Raw genomic sequence first — 15,645 nt, 5'->3', positions numbered from 1 at the left:
CCATCTGAGGAGAAGCCGCATTAGCAGTGATGGATTGTTCGAACGAATGCTTGCTGAGATGTACAGTCCTGCTGCTGACTGTGTGACAGCCTGCTTGCTGCACGTGCCACAGCTGGCTGGTGGACCAAAGGAAAGTTGCCATTAATAAGACTTCAGCCTGATGAAAACCAGGCAGTATGTGTTTATCATCTCCAGCAAACCTGTGCTTCAGAGATGTGTGCTTTCTGTTTTCCCCAGAAACCCTTATGAGAAGCTTTCTACAGCTGGTGCATTTCTACAGCCTTTCAAGCTCTTTTGTTTGGCTCTGGCACTTTCTCCTCGCAGTAGAATTCAGTACAGATCTTGTAACACTCTGGTTTCATTTCTTTTCCTTTCCCTTGTCCACATTCCTCTTAGAAAAGCATTCGATTATTTATGATAGTTACCATTGTATGTTTTGGCATTGTTTCTTCATCTTTGACCATAGCTTCTCCAGACACAATAATGTCTCATCAGACTTGTCTTATGAATGTTTGTGTTCTTTTTGTATATTTTCTGAATTTATAAGCATAGTGACCTGTCAGGTAAAGCAGAGGTAAAACATGGGTGTTGGATGAGCCTTACTAGAACTTCAAAAGAGGATGAAGAGATACTGGGTAAAGCGTAGAATACAGAAGGTCGTTCCTTAGACTTTCATGCTGGGTCCTGAGAGAGTGTGTGATACATGGCAGTGTCTTGCTATTATTATTACTACTACTACTACTACTACTACTATTATTTTTTTGTTTTGCTTGAGTGAATGAGAAAAGGTTGAGTTGCTGATTTATGAATAGAAATGTGTTTAAGACACAATCTCTGAGTCTCAAATGTCTTAAAGAATCTCAACATGATTATATTGTTAATCCACATATTTTTTTTCTTCATTGAGCTATTTTGGAGAGTTCGACTGCTCTCCAGTTAATGGGTTCAAGTGGTTCTCTTGCTTTAGTTTCCCATGCAGCTGGGACTACAGGAAGGAATCATTATAACTGTCTTAAAATTTTACTTTCAAAGCCGGCACTGGTGGCTCACACCCGTAATCCTTGCTACTCAGGAGGCTGAGATCTGAGAATCTCGGTTCAAAGCCAGCCTGGGCAGTAAAGTCTGTGAGACTCTTATCTCCAAGTAATCACCAGAAAATGGGAAGTGGCCCTGTGGCTCAAGTGGTAGAGAGTTCGCCTTGAACTGAAGAGCTGACACACACACACACACACACACACACACACACACACTTTTCCAAGAGCAAAATTTAAATACATGTAGTTCAGAGGTTCAGTCACCCTCTAGGTGGTGCTCAGCCTTGTTTTTGCAGATGAGGCACTCTGTCCTAAGCCACTTGCACTTTTTGCTTTAGTAATTTTTGGGAAAGGCCTTGCTTTCTCCCTGGGAAAAGACTTGCACATGGATGCTCCTACAAGTGTGTCCCACAGAGCCGGGAACACGGGAGCCTTCCACCACGCTTAGAGGATCAATTTTTTTTAAGTTCTTTTTTTTTTTAATTGTGAAAATACTATACAGAGGGGTTACAATTACATGGGCAAGATAATGAGTACATTTCTTATCAAGCATTGTAGCCTCCTCCTTTGTTTCCCCTTCCCATCCTCCCCCCCTGCTCCCCCTAGAGGATCAATTTTGATCCATTGTGCATTTGCATTCGTAGACAACATGACATGTCTTAAATCAGCAAAGAAGGCCAATTACGTAGCAATTTCAGCCTGGCTTCTCTTTCCAGGTAATATACACTTGAGGATTGCTCGTGCCTTTTTAGGAGGTGATAGCTTATTCCTTTTCAGCTGTGACTAATGTCTGGCTGCATTGTAGTTGATGGATCCACATACTTTTGAAGGCTGTCTTGGCTGCTTGCAGGTTTTTGCAGTTGTGGTACAGCAGCTGTAAACACTCAGGCTGATAATTGGTGCAGAAACAGGTTTTTCCAGCAACGCTGGGTAACTCATCAAGGACGTGATTTCTGGGTCCTAAAAGAACAAGCATGTTTACATTTGCAAGAAACTACCACTTTTCACTCCAAAAAACCTCTGTGCTGGGGGCTGGGGACATTCCCACTGGCAGCAGTGTACAGGCCTCATTTGCATGTTGCACTGATTCTGGCCATTCCGATCGGTGTGTGGTGTCTTGCTTTTATTAGTGTTGCTTTGAGGACCTTTTACCCTGTGCTAACTTGTCATCTGTATACCTGTATGCATATACCCGCAACCTGGCGACCCCGCTTCTAGATGTATATTCAGAAGAATGCAAAGCAGGCACACAAGCAGTATTTGTATACTTGTGTCTGTGGCTGTATTATTGTCGTAGCCAAAATGTGGATGAATGCAAAGTAGTATGGGTATGTGAATTATTAATAAAGTGCAGTATTTATACACCATGGAGTATTACTCAGCGTTAAAAAAGAAGACAATTCTGCCGTATGCTCTACCATGGATGCACCATGACTATATCACACTAAATAAGCGAGTCACAAAATACACAAATCACACACGAGTCACAAAGCACACACCCCTGTGTGATTCCTATGGAGAGATGAAGAATGATTGCACAGAGCTGTAGTTTTGTAAAATGAAAAATAGTCTGAAGGTATATAATAGAGATGGATACACACTGATGTATTTAATGACACTAAAAATGGTTAAGATCTGTGTTTCACATCGTATGTCTTTAACTGCAGGTACACATTAAAACTCCACCCTCGACCCTCCCAGTCCAGCCTTGGGGAATCTTTGTGGAGCAGTGGCAGGGGTTGCCATTAACCTGCCATGTCCCTGGTGTCTTTCAGGCCCGGCGTTTCCCTGACCCTGCAGGCATTTTCAGAAGAAGAAAGGAAGCAGTGGTTGGAAGCTCTGGGAGGAAAAGAAGCGGTAGGAATAACTAACGGCTCCTGGAGAGCGACTTAGATTCTCATCTATGTTATTTTTGTTTTATCGCATTTGAACAAAGTTCCCTGCTGAAACTGGTATTCGAATTCAGCATGCTAGCAGTTTAGCTAGGGAAAATAGCACACAAGATAATAAAACACACAAGACTGGTGTATCGTTAGATCTCAGTTCTGGTGTTTCTTCATTTCGGCTTGACTTGATGAAGTTATCAAAATTCTCCATTTCTTTTTTGCTACCCCTGACAGTCTTTGGGTGATGAGCACTGTGAATATTTGCATTTTGAGCTCAGTGGAGATGGGACAATAAATAAAGAGGCAGCAGTACAAGGAGTGGCCGCCATGATTTCCTTCCTCTATGTGTTGGTGCAGTCGAATGGCTTCCAGTAGGAAGAGTTAACATAGCCTCAACGAACGGGCCTCTGTCTTCAGAAGCGCTTCGCGGGGTAATTAAAGGAAGTGTTGAGATCTGTTGCCATTTTATTTGAGCATGGCTTTTATTTCTGTGGCCTCGCTAGCCTTTACGAATTGAGAATTTGGCAGTTCATGTGTTGAATTGCGGTTGTAGAGAGAATAATTTCAGAAAACATCACAGAAGCAATTTAAACACACTGTGGGAAAGTGTTGAGATTGTGAACCTACTGCCTGAGCAGGTACCAGGTAGACCTGCCTCAAAAGCATTTGCTATTTTTGAAACTTCAGAGATAAATGGGAAAGAGAGTGATTTGAGAAGAAGACAGGGCTCCTGTACAATAATGAGAGATTTCAGAATCGAACTTAAGAAATGGGCTTAGGATAGTGTTATTTCATGCTAACAGAGCATGTTGCTCTGTAAAAGGCCAACAAATGAGGGCGAGGAGGCTGGGGCCTGCACTGAATGCAGCGATCTCATTGTGGTGTCTGGAAAATGAAGACCCGGAGGAATTGTTCTATGAATGGATGCCACATTAGAGAACAGAATGCGCAGTGACCGGATGTGTGCCATACTACTTTAGTTTAGCTATATCTACTTCCTATGGTGTTATCTCCATTTTTGATTCATCTTTTTTTCCCCCCATCCTGGGGGTTGAACCCAAGGATTTGCACATGCTAAGCAAGCACTTTACCACTGTGCCCTCCCTTCCCCAACCCTATGCTTATTTTTATTTTTGGTGCAGTGCTGGGGATAGAACCCTGGCTTTCCACTTGCGAGGCAAGTGTTCTGCCAGCCATCTGTAACCTGCTCCTATTTTTGTCTATTTAAATTTAATTAGGACTACACATGTTTAGCCGGGAGTCAGAGTACCTATAGTGTTGATGGTAACTGAGATCCAAATCAGGTTATGCTAATCCTCTTTTTTTTTTGGCAGTAGTAGGATGAACTAGGGGCCTGGTGCTTGCTCAGCTTGCTTGTTTGGCTCAACCACTGGGAAGGCAGAGTCCTTCCCGCACTTGGTACAGGCAGAATACAGGATGTGTGGACTCACATACCCATGGCTTCTCTGATGCCAGTTCAGAATTCTACAATTCCGTGCCATCAGTTCTGACACCACCTGGAGTGGCAGTGAAAGATGCTACATGACAGGCTCAGGCCCAGATGAGGGCCCTGGCCTTTGATTTTAGTCACAGGTCTGGGCTTTAGAGACAGTCTGGCTATACATTGGGCTTTTCATGCCTCCTTCCTTGAGATTGGTAACAGTGCGGCTTTCAGAACTCAGAGTATACTTGCATATACCACTGTAAGCTACTGGTGACATCTTAGATAGCATGATAGAAGCGATGCTTAGGGCCAGGTGTGCAGTGGGGTGGGGTTGGATGCTGAGCACCTGTACTCGCTGGGAGAGCCCCCTTCCCGGGCTCTGATGTATGCACCAAGCCAAAGGTGTAACACCTTACTTAAGTGTTCACACAGCTTATGGTTGGTGGTCCGTTAGTGGGAGGGGCTGAAGTCCCAACCTTGAATCACTCTGTCTTGCTCTGCCTGATGCCCTGCTGGGCCCTGCACTCCATTGCTTCATTTGCACCCTCTTGGGTGCAGTCAGAGGGGATCTTGATGGAAATCCGAGACTCCTTTCTGCATACTCTCAAGAGTTGAAGAGCTTGGTGGCATACAACAAGGATATGAGGACCATGTGTATTTCTTACATCACATTAATTGATACCATATTTATAAATTTTTTTTTTCATGATTCCCTAAGCATGCTTACATGAATCACTTTATTGCTTTGTTTTAATCTTGTTTTCCTTCTTCTACTAGCTGTTCCATGGTTTGAATAGAGCCATTATCCCAAGACCAGAAGGAAGTAAGTGCTAATTTATACCAATGAGCATTCTTCCCCCTTTATGGAGGCCGGGAGCATTGCTGGGTCTGCTTTTCAGCACTCTGCTGAAGTTAGCTAGCTCTGCCTACCTTATATATTCTCAAAGTGTTGGGGACTCTAGTCCCCATGTGTTTTCCATGAGCTTTCTTCTACCACTTAACCTGGCAGTTTCTTCTTCTTCTTTTTTTTGGTCAGTCATGGGGTTTGAACTCTGGGCCTGGGTGCTGTCCCTCAGTTCTTCAGCTCAAGGCTAGCACTCTACCACTTGAGCCACAATGCCACTTTTGGTGTTCTGGTGGTTTATTGGAGATAAGAATCTCATGGATTTTGCCGGTTTTGAACCGTGATCTTCAGATCGCAGCCCCCTGAGTAGCTAGAATTACAGGTGTGAGCCACCAGCACACAACTGGCAGTTTATTCTTTCAGACATAAATGACAGCATATGCAGCCTTTGTGTCGGGAGTTGTAATAAGGTCCCGTGGGTACAAGCCTTTTCTCAGATCCTTGTTCCCAGCCTTCCTCTCTTCATCCTTTGTAAAAAAACAAAAACAAAAAAACCCAACAATCCTTGGGGCCTGGGAAGGTGGCTCAGTGGTAGGATGCTTGCCTTGCATGCATGAGGCCCTGGGTTCGATTCCTCAGCACCACATAAGCAGAAAAAGCTAGAAGTAGTGCTGTGGCTCAAGTGGTAGAGTGCTAGCCTTGAGCTGAAGAGCTGAGGGACAGTGCCCAGTCCTAGAGTTCAGGCCCCACGACTGACAAAAACAAACAAACAAAAACACCCAAACAAAAACAAAAAAACAAAAACAAAAAACGATCCTTGGGAGATTCCCCACAGAATACTGCTAAAACCTGGTAGTAGGCATATTCAAAGACATTGAATATTATATATATATGTATACACACATAAAGACCCCCTTTGTGTATATACATCTGTGTATATATGTGTGTGTACAGACAGACACACACATATATGTTTTTATACACACACACATATATTTAAATAGTCTCTGGCCCCAATGATTCATATCCAGCAGCATTGGTTCCAGGTTGAACATGTAATTGTTGGGCAGATGTTCTTACAGAGTTTTTTTTTTTTCTTTTTGTATCGTTGTAGGAACAAGGTGCTTGTCTCAGAGTTTTTTCATTCAAGGCTAGCACTCTACCACTTTGAACCACAGCTCTACCTCTGGTTTTCTGGTGGTTAATTGGAGACTTCCCTGCCCAGGCTGGCTTTGAATGGCAATCCTCAGTTCTCAGCTTCCTGTGTAGCTAGGATTACAGGCGTGAGCTGCCAGCACCTGGCTTCACAAGTACTTTTTTTTTCTTTTTTTGCTTATGTGGTGTGCTGAGGAATCGAACCCAGGGCCTCAGGCATGCAAGGCAAGCGCTCTACCACTGAGCCACCTTCCCAGCCCCACAAGTACTTTTTGTGCAAAGTAGCTGTGATGGTTCTCTGCGGGCTGTTGGCTCTGGAGAGGATTGGGGGATGATTTACCAAGCAGTTGTGTGCAAGAATCATTCCTTCATTATCTTTCAGCTTTACCTCCCCCCTACCTTCTTGTTTTTTATTATGATTGATACAAGTGACTCCATTCTGACAGTTTTTATGTTCCTTTCGTACTTTGATACCCTTGGTCCTTACAGCCTGAGTGTAGGCTCTCTGAACATGAAATGACACCATGGAAACATCATCAGCCCAATAACTAAACAGGACAAGGATCTGCACATGTGTAGTACTGCCTGCTTCTTTACTTTTGATACTAGTAAAAATGGACTTACTAGACTCTATGGCTTTATTTTTGATGTGTTTGGAGATGTTAGGTTACATTGACCAGATGTCTACAGTTTGGAAATAATATATTACACAACACAATCTTAAAATAATCATGCTCACTTGTGCTTGAATACAAGGCAGGTATCTTTAGGCTGGGCACAGATGGTTCACACTTGGAATACTAGTTACTCAGGGGGCAGAGATCCAGAGCATCTTAGTTGGAAACCAGCCTGGGCAGAAAAGTCTATGAAACTCCATCTCCAGTTAACCAGCAAATTGCAGGGCTGGAGGCATGGCTCAAGCAGCACAGCGCCAGCCTAGCAAACATGAAGCCCTGAGTTCAACCCCAGTACTGGTGGTGTGGGAGGTTGTGGTGGGGGTAGCATCTCTGGTCCTGGATGCTTCTGTGGTGCTTCCCTTTGTTTTCTTTGCACTTCCTCGTCCCTTCTCCCGATCCCTTTCCCCCCCTTCCCTGCTCCCTCCTTTGCCCTTTCACTCTGCTTGGCAATTTCCATTTTTTATTTATTATTGAGAAGTTTAAACATGTCTTTTGGGAAAAACAGTTTTGCAAAACAGGAAGAGTAGGCATTCTGTAAAACTTGTGAGTAGTAGATTCTTGAACAGTAAATGACTGCTCAGTTTTCATCATTAAAATTCTCCCGAAGCTTACTGTTGTGGATCATGAGCAGAGTTGAGATTCATTGGCTGTTAGGGGGTCTCTGTGAGAGCCAAGGGCTCCTGTTACTGCTCCCTGGGCCCTAAATGCAATGGCATCGAGTGCCATGTTCCTTGGTTTGATTTTGGAAACAAGAATTGTCTTTCATTAGGATGTACAAATATGTTAGCCAAAGTGTAGGCAAACCTTTCTACAAGAAGGACTATAAAGTTATATTTTCACAATAATCTGCTGTACCATGAGTCATCTGTTTTTAATCCAATATGAAAATAATACAGTATTATTTTAAAAGCTTGGAGCAGGGCATAAAACACCACAAAATTTTAAGATCATTCCCACCTATTACATTTAAAAAAGCCTTCCTTAAAAATTTCCTTCCTATGCTTACAAAACAAAACATTTCCTTCCTGTGTTTACAAAACAAAACAACATCAACAAGAATGCTTTCCTTCTTGTACTCTGAAGTAATTTAAAAAATTTTGTATTTCTTTTTTTTTCTAACTGAGCTACTGTTGTAATTTTTGGCAAAATAAATGTTGACTATTTCTAGATTGTTTCTCTTAGAAAATAGTATTACTTTCTTTTTGAATATTTAGTATAAGTGAACCCTCCTGGCAGGCTCTCTCTCAAATACATGAAATCCCCATTTATATCATTTACATGGGGAATTCATGCTCTTGGCTGTTTTAGATAGTGCAACAGAAGTCAGGTATTTAGTTTTCCTCTTTTGCAAGGAAGAGAAATATGGTAAGTGTTCGTGTCCTTAACATCTTGTAACTTTGTTTGTTTTAGGTGCACAGATGGATAAGATGGGGTTCACGATTCTTAGGAAATGCATCAGTGCAGTGGAAACTCGAGGTAATGTGATTGTTCAGCCATTTTATTCCTGAACAGCTACAGACATGTAAACACCTAGAAGTCATTTCAAGCATTTTTTTTTTTTTTGTCAGTCGTGGGGCTTGAACTCTGGGCCTGGGTGCTGTCCCTCAGCTCTTCAGCTGAAAGCGAGCGCTCTACCACTTGAGCTACAGTGCCACTTCCAGCTAGAAGTCATTTCAAATGCCCCTTGCGCGGTTCAGGATGTGAAGTCCTCCATGAATGCACACTCACTCTGGGCATCAGATACTCTGTTTTTGTTCTTCCCATGACGGTGGGGGGTTCTCCTTTCTAATCTCCCATTGAAATATACGGGGGGAACCTTAGATATTTCTTACATTAAACCGTCATTGACATGAGAACTGTTTTATTAGATTTACCCTAACAAAATAGCACAGGCTAGATGGTTGAAACAGCAGACACGTATTTCCTCATCATCGTGGAGGTTAGAGGTCCGGGGATGGAGGCATGGGCAGGCCTTTTTCCTGAGGTCTGTGGGTTGTGGGGAACCACCTTCTCATGTTCTCCACATGGCCTTTTCTGTGTGCACGCATGCTCATGTGTTGCATTCGTGTGTGTGTTCATGTATGCCAGTCTCCTCTCGAATCAGGTCCTTGCTCCGATGACTTCATTTTACTTGGCCTCTACTCTTCCAAACCTATAAAATCTGACCTTTGGCCTTCATCATAAGGACATTGTCAGGGAAACCCTGGTCAGCTGGGAAGAGCATCAGAAGACTCAGCAGTGTCAGGTGCAATCTTGTTCATGCATTTTGTAGAGAGGTTCTGCATCTCCTTTTCCCTTATGTATCCGTATGTTAAAACATCATCTTTAGTGCTGGGAGGTAGCTCAGTGCTCAGTGGAGCACATACCCAGCAAATGCAGGGCTCAGGGTTCCACAAAAAAGAACAGCTATCTTAGTATCACAATGATCACAGGTGAAATTTAAAGACTGGACAAGGGATGAGTTTCAAAAACCATATACTGTTGTGTAAGTCCTGCTGCAGGTGACCGGAGACTTCCTATCCCGGTCCCCATATTGCTTTGTCCTCTTTGGCAGTACTCTTTGTTCCCACCAAGGACTTCAGGCTCTCACCCCCTGAGCCACTGCTTATCCCTCGAGTTCTGCTACAAAAGAAGGAAAAAAAATTTAAATATTGTATCTGGTGGAATCCTGTGGCTTCCAAGTCTTTCAGCTCTGCCTTTATTTAGCATAGTGCTTTTGGATTCCTGTTACTGGCTGTGCATCCTTAACTTCATCTTTTTCCATCGCTGTGCAGATTCCGTTATGTGGATATGCCACAATTTGTTTAGCCATTCATCTCTTAATAAACGTTGGTTGTATTTCTTCTTTGAATTTAAAGAAAGCTCAGCCTGTCCACTGAACTGAAGCCGAAGGGTTTTATTTTGTGGTTTCTAAGGAAAAACCGGGGATTGTACGGTGTGGCCATCCCAGAGTTCTGTGGAGAAATCAAGAGTGTTGCGGACAGGTTGTTTCTGGAGCTTTGGGTTCTTTGTTTAGCATTCCGGGGTGATAGGATCTGTCTAGTCAGACACCTGATTCACGCTGTGGATTGTGGGTTCAATCTTGTTTTGGATGGCTTTGTGGAAGGAAGCGCTGGCACTCACACTTCCTGTTAAAATAGGATCTCTGTCACAAAGGCAGATTGGTACCTGTGAAATCTGGAGTATGGGATAATAGCGAAACTGGAACTGCCTCATGATTTGGGGGTTGGCCCTCCATAATGATGCTCCAGCCACTGAGCCTTCTCTCCCTTCCTGCCAGAGGCAGTTCAGACCTCAGATCAGATTTCTCTCCATTTCGCCCTGTGCTCAAATGGAGCTGGCAAACATGTTCGTCCTACCTGTGCTTCAGAAATGCCTAGGATTTTAATATCTATCACTCAATACTCAGGTTCCTTTCTTTCCGCGATCCTTAAATTAGAACTTTAATCATGTCATCTGCAAGCTTTTTAGTGTTGATAAATTAAATTATTTTCCCAGTGGGTATGTTTTATACATTCTTGTTTCTGCCTGAGGAGGTCAAAGATCCATCTGGAAAGCATTCTGATTGGGATGTGTAGTTTTATGGACCGTTGTACATTGAAGAAGAGGAATAAATTGAAATCTGCATGGTACTGCATGTATCAGTTGTGAGTGTGTCAGTTGCTGTTTATTTTTTAACAGAACAAGTCTACCCTTTTTACATTAAATTTTTGCGATTTAAAAGCACTTTTTTTCCTTTTTCAAATCTTTCGTTCTTCAAGGTCTTTCATTACTGAAATCTTCTGCTTGCAGTAGAGTAATAGAAATAGAGTTTAAAAGTGTCAACAGTCAGACAATCTGATTGAATGATGATGAACACTGTAAAATTGCTCAGGCTTTTATCCAAAAATTGGAAGTTCTTCAGGGTCTTCAGTCAGCCCTCTTGGCTGACCTCTCTCTCCTTCGTTCACCCTATCTCTCCTCCTCCCTCTCTCTTTCTGTATCCTATGAGTGGTGCTGTCTTCCCTCTTTTTCTTTCCTACCAGGACGAAGCTAGTTTGGGTTGCTGTAATAAGAAATACCTAAATTTCGACATCTTAATACACAAAATTTCTTTCATTCATCAAGTATTGGTTTGCGCAGAGTTAGAGAGAGAGGTTCTAAATGGCAGATTGATGGCTGATGCACCATCTTTTTTGTCTACCTGTCCAGTGGCCAGCAGTATTTAATGGTTCCTTCATCTGATTTCCTTAGCACTTTAGAAGGTATTTCGGGCCATGAACAGTGGTGCCTTGATATGCCTCGGGGAATCCAGTGCTGAAGTTCTGAGCCCGTGTCTCCTGAGCCTCCCAGCAATGAATGAGATCTAATGGACCAACTATTTCTAGCCACTTGACCTCAGTGTTTAACATCTGACAGTTACCCTCTGAAAACTGCCGTTTCCATGGGTTTGCTTAGAGCAGTTCACCTTTGGCTTGCCTACCTTTTCTGAACATAACTGGTGTTTTGTTTTGGTTTTTATTTGGGCTGTCTGTCTCTAAAGTGGTTGCAGAGCATCAGCTGTCTTACATTTGCTGTGGTCCTCAGCACCCTGTGAGCAGGTAACGTTTTCAGCGTTATTCTAGTCTTGAGATAAGAGCAAATCCCATTTTACTACCAGTTCAGAATCACTCTCTGGTTTTTATAGTTATTTGCCTAGGACATTGTTAGCAGATTTTTGGATGGAGTCCTGGATTCTTAACATCTTGGCGACGGAAGAATTCAGCTAAGATTTAAAATGTGACAAAAGCAATGGCAATATTTATGGAGGGAGGAAGGCTTATGGAGATGTAGGAATGGTGGATCGCCTCAGAGGAGACATCGGCCCCATCCCTTATGCTTGCCCTGTCATTGCTCATCTGCATAGCGGGGAGAGGGAGAAAAATCCACAAGTTCAAGTAGGTGAAGATGATGTAGCTTTTGCTCCCTTCCTCCTGTCCAGTCTGGAGCCTGGACCTGGGCTGTTCCCACCTTCTTTTCTATAACTGGACATGGGTAACTGCACATCTGATTATCTTAGCCCTGGAGGCGAGTGAGCTGCAAGGCATACATCAAACACGCTCTTGTGTTTCTTTGGTTCATTGTTTATGTCTACCCGATACCTGACAAAGTTACACCGAATGTCTGGCCTCACGTCTTCTGAAGTTTCAGTCCCAGTAGTTTTCTTCAATTTCTTCCAGACGTCAGTCTTAAAATATTTCTTAAGGTCTTGACATAGGCCGTGGCTGGCCTCAAACTAGAAATCTTCCTGTCTGTGCCTTCTGAATAGCTGGGATTGTAGATGTCTTCTACCAAGCTCCTGTGTTATTGGGAAATGGAAATGGGGCCTGTGTACTAGAGAGGTAGGATGCACCATTTTATCTTCAGTGTTGACGGTGTTCTCCTAGATGTTAACTTAAAAGCCATACAGCCAAAATTTAAACAAACAGAACAGAAAAGTCCTGTAGACAATAACACCATTTCTCTTCTTAACCTGAGTAACAGATGACCTATCTGCTTTTGTTTTTAGTTGGAAGCCCGTCAGTTATGCAGTATTGATCGAGCAATCACAGATGTCCATAGCCTTGTTTTGGGTCTCTGGGATACACGTTAAAGGCTGATTCATATCATGCTGAATCTGATAATAGTAGGCAGGACAGAGAGGTTTGCAAGCAATTGCGTTATACCAGGTGATAATATCAAAATGTTACACATTCGCACAAATGAAGAGAATCTTAGTGCTTATTGACATTGGAAAAGACTCATGCTAACTGAACACTGGGAATAGGCTTCCTTAGATGGAGAGGCCAGGAACGTGTGTGGGCATCGAGAGAAACCTCAGCAAAGATGGGAAACATTGTGTGGCTTTTGTTTTAAAAACATCTTTTAGTTACTATTCTTAAGGTAGCCGTGACTTAAAGTTAAAATTTATATGCCACTTCGGTTTGTGAAATTTCTCTTAAAAATCCTCCATATGTGCATCATTTGAATATTCTCTTTAATTTTCTAGAGTATGGCATTAAGATGTTGGTCTGGGCAAGCTGTCAGTGATCAAATTCAGCATTGTAACAAGTGGTGAATTCATGGGAAGGAAGTAGAAAGCCACGAAGAAGATGTCTTGATTTGTTCCTCTTCCGTAAAAGTAATTTCTCTTCATTTGCAAAGCAACATTGCAGCGGTATAGAGAACCTTCTTGAAGTAGTCTTGAGGATCTTTCTCCTTCCCGAGTGTTTTGGGTTGGAGTGGGGTCTCAGGTAGTCTCCGGCAGAAGACAGTCATGTATGGTCTCAGTATTCATCTTGGGAGGCTGGGGGCATACCTAGCCAAGATCTCACACGAATCTTAAATTGCCCAGGGCAAATTCGGTGCAAAAGGAAGAAAAATAAAGAACCAGCTGTCTTGGAAACTGCACCCCGTAAAGTAGGGTATCTTGCTCACTGCCTCTTTTTTAATCAGAATAGGTATGAAGTGAGTGTGGGTGGACCTAGAGGACTGTCCGGTGTGGGAGGGAGCTGGGGAGTCCGACGGTGTCCCCAGAGAATGAAAACGCAGACTCACTTTCTCAGCAAGGCTGGTTATTCATTTTACAGAATTCTGGAAAAGCCACTGGTTTCCACATGAACAGTAGAGATGAACTAATGGAGTGAAGGCTTCCTAAAAGGATAGCTTGCCCCATCTTCGCTACATCCATGTTTTGTTTATGGCTATTAACAAGATATTTCTTCTTGGTTGATCGTAGGGCTTGAACTCAGGGCTTGGGCACTGTCCTTAAGCTCTTTTGCTCAAGGCTAGCTCTCTACCACTTTAAGCCACAGCTCCACTTCTGGTTTTTGAGTGGTTAACTGAAGATTAATTGGAGATTGGCTGGCTTTAAGCCACAATCCTCAGATCTCAGCTTCCTCGAGTAGCTAGGATTCCAGTCATGAGCCACCAGCAGCTGGCATGTTTGTGAATTCTTGTCCAGTTACCTGCTCATGGATTCTCCAGCCTTCTTTTTCTGTTACCATGGTAACGTTCTGCTCTCTTCTTTTTGACGCATCCATGGAATGGGACTGAAGAAAATGTGTAGATCTTTATACAGTCCTTTGGGAGCATTTGGGTTTGGGCACGCTTTCTGAACTGGCAGACTTGGTAAAGCACACTGCTTTAGTCAGGATGGCTCTGGTATGTTTGCATCAAGTTCTGATGAACTGATTTTCTATGAGTGCAGTGGTAAAGAGCATGAAGTCAGTCTTGAGTGGAATCTGAGTTTTAGCACTTATTAACCACAACTAAAATGAAGATAGCCCTTTTTTTTTTCCATTTGTAAAACAGGGTAATGGTAGGGTTCCCTTCCTAGGGTTGTACTCACAGAACACAGACCACTAGGGTTTGGCACAGGCCCAGTGCTCCAGTAAGCATGGGGTATTTGCGCAGAGGGAAATCTCATAATGGAGGCCACTCATAGGGAAGTCCCATTTGCGGTTCAAGGTCTGGGAGCGCAGAGATTTTCAGTGTTTCATTCCTGCTAGCAGTTCATACAGAGAAGTAGATCACCTGGACACTTGGTCTGGCAATTTTATATGGCTTGTGGTTTTTGTTTTTTGTAACGAGGAACAGAATTATCTGGCTTAGCTTTTTAAACATAATCCCATGTCCTATCGTTGTATGAGCGGTAGAATGTCTTCTCATTTGTTTTGTTCTGTTCCTGGGACTTGTTCTCAGGACCTGGATGCTGTCCCTGAGCTTCATTTTACTCAAAGCTAACACTCTGCTAATTGAGCCACAGGTTCACTCCTGCTTTTCTTTTTTCTGGTTTGGGGGAGGGTGTAGTCTATTGGAGATAGAATCTCACGAACTTTACTGCCGGGGCTAGCTTTGAACCTCATGGATTCTCAGCTCTCAGCCCCCTGTATAGCTAAGATTACAGGTGTGAGCCACGAGCACTTGGCCAAGAATTAATATCTTGAGTAGTAAAATGGCCAGAGGACAACAAAAGGGTCACAGCACCCTGGCTTTCCGGTCTCCTGCTCTCATGCAGAAGCCATAGGAAAGAGAAAGTGAGGTTCTTGCCAGATGTTTGCAGCTGCTCTGAGGGGAGGGGCAGGCGGCCTCAGCGAGACTCCTCTCTAGGCCTTTTTCTAATACTCTCATCCCCCACAGTGGGTGCCGAAAATGAGTGTTGCAAAAAGCCACAGACGACTTTTGCCTCCAATCTGAATCTCTTTCTAATTTATACTAGTAAAATTTTTTTGCCACTACTTAGACAGGAAGCTTTGATGGATTGGATCATAAGTGTATTTTTACTTGACTGCCCCATGCATTCCAGTTTACTTTAATCTGTAGACCTGTTTCCCACATCTCATAGGTTTGATAGACTGTAGTAGATACTTGCGGGGTGTTTTCTATAGGAAATATACTGGAGGAAAATGTGGTGCAGAGGTGGTTTCTGTTCTCCGTGATTAGGATCTGTCTCAATTAAGATGGTGAGGCCTCTGAGGGTTTACTCTACTTTGGGTCTAGTTGTGGATCCCGAACTCTGGGCCTGGGCGCTGTCCCTCAGCTCTTCAGCTCAAGCCTAGTGCTTTACCACTTGAGCTGCAGCGCCACTTCTGGCTTTTTTCTTTTT

At 43.2% G+C, this 15,645-nt stretch overlaps 1 protein-coding gene across 1 annotated transcript in view; it reads left to right on the top strand.

Moving 5' to 3' along the window:
* Positions 1-15,645, top strand: part of Arhgap10 (Rho GTPase activating protein 10) — a 206,891-nt gene that overhangs the window by 104,867 nt on the left and 86,379 nt on the right. The window contains exons 12-15 of the mRNA XM_013029496.1: positions 2,810-2,891; positions 5,142-5,187; positions 8,451-8,521; positions 13,247-13,294. Coding sequence (XP_012884950.1) covers positions 2,810-2,891; positions 5,142-5,187; positions 8,451-8,521; positions 13,247-13,294 — 247 coding nt within the window. The remainder of the gene's footprint in view (positions 1-2,809; positions 2,892-5,141; positions 5,188-8,450; positions 8,522-13,246; positions 13,295-15,645) is intronic.

Source organism: Dipodomys ordii, unplaced genomic scaffold, assembly GCF_000151885.1.
Source record: "Dipodomys ordii isolate 6190 unplaced genomic scaffold, Dord_2.0 Scaffold119, whole genome shotgun sequence".
In the NCBI taxonomy this organism is placed as follows: domain Eukaryota; kingdom Metazoa; phylum Chordata; class Mammalia; order Rodentia; family Heteromyidae; genus Dipodomys; species Dipodomys ordii.
Note: the sequence above shows the minus strand (reverse complement) of the source record. Positions and strands in the feature narration are given on the sequence as shown.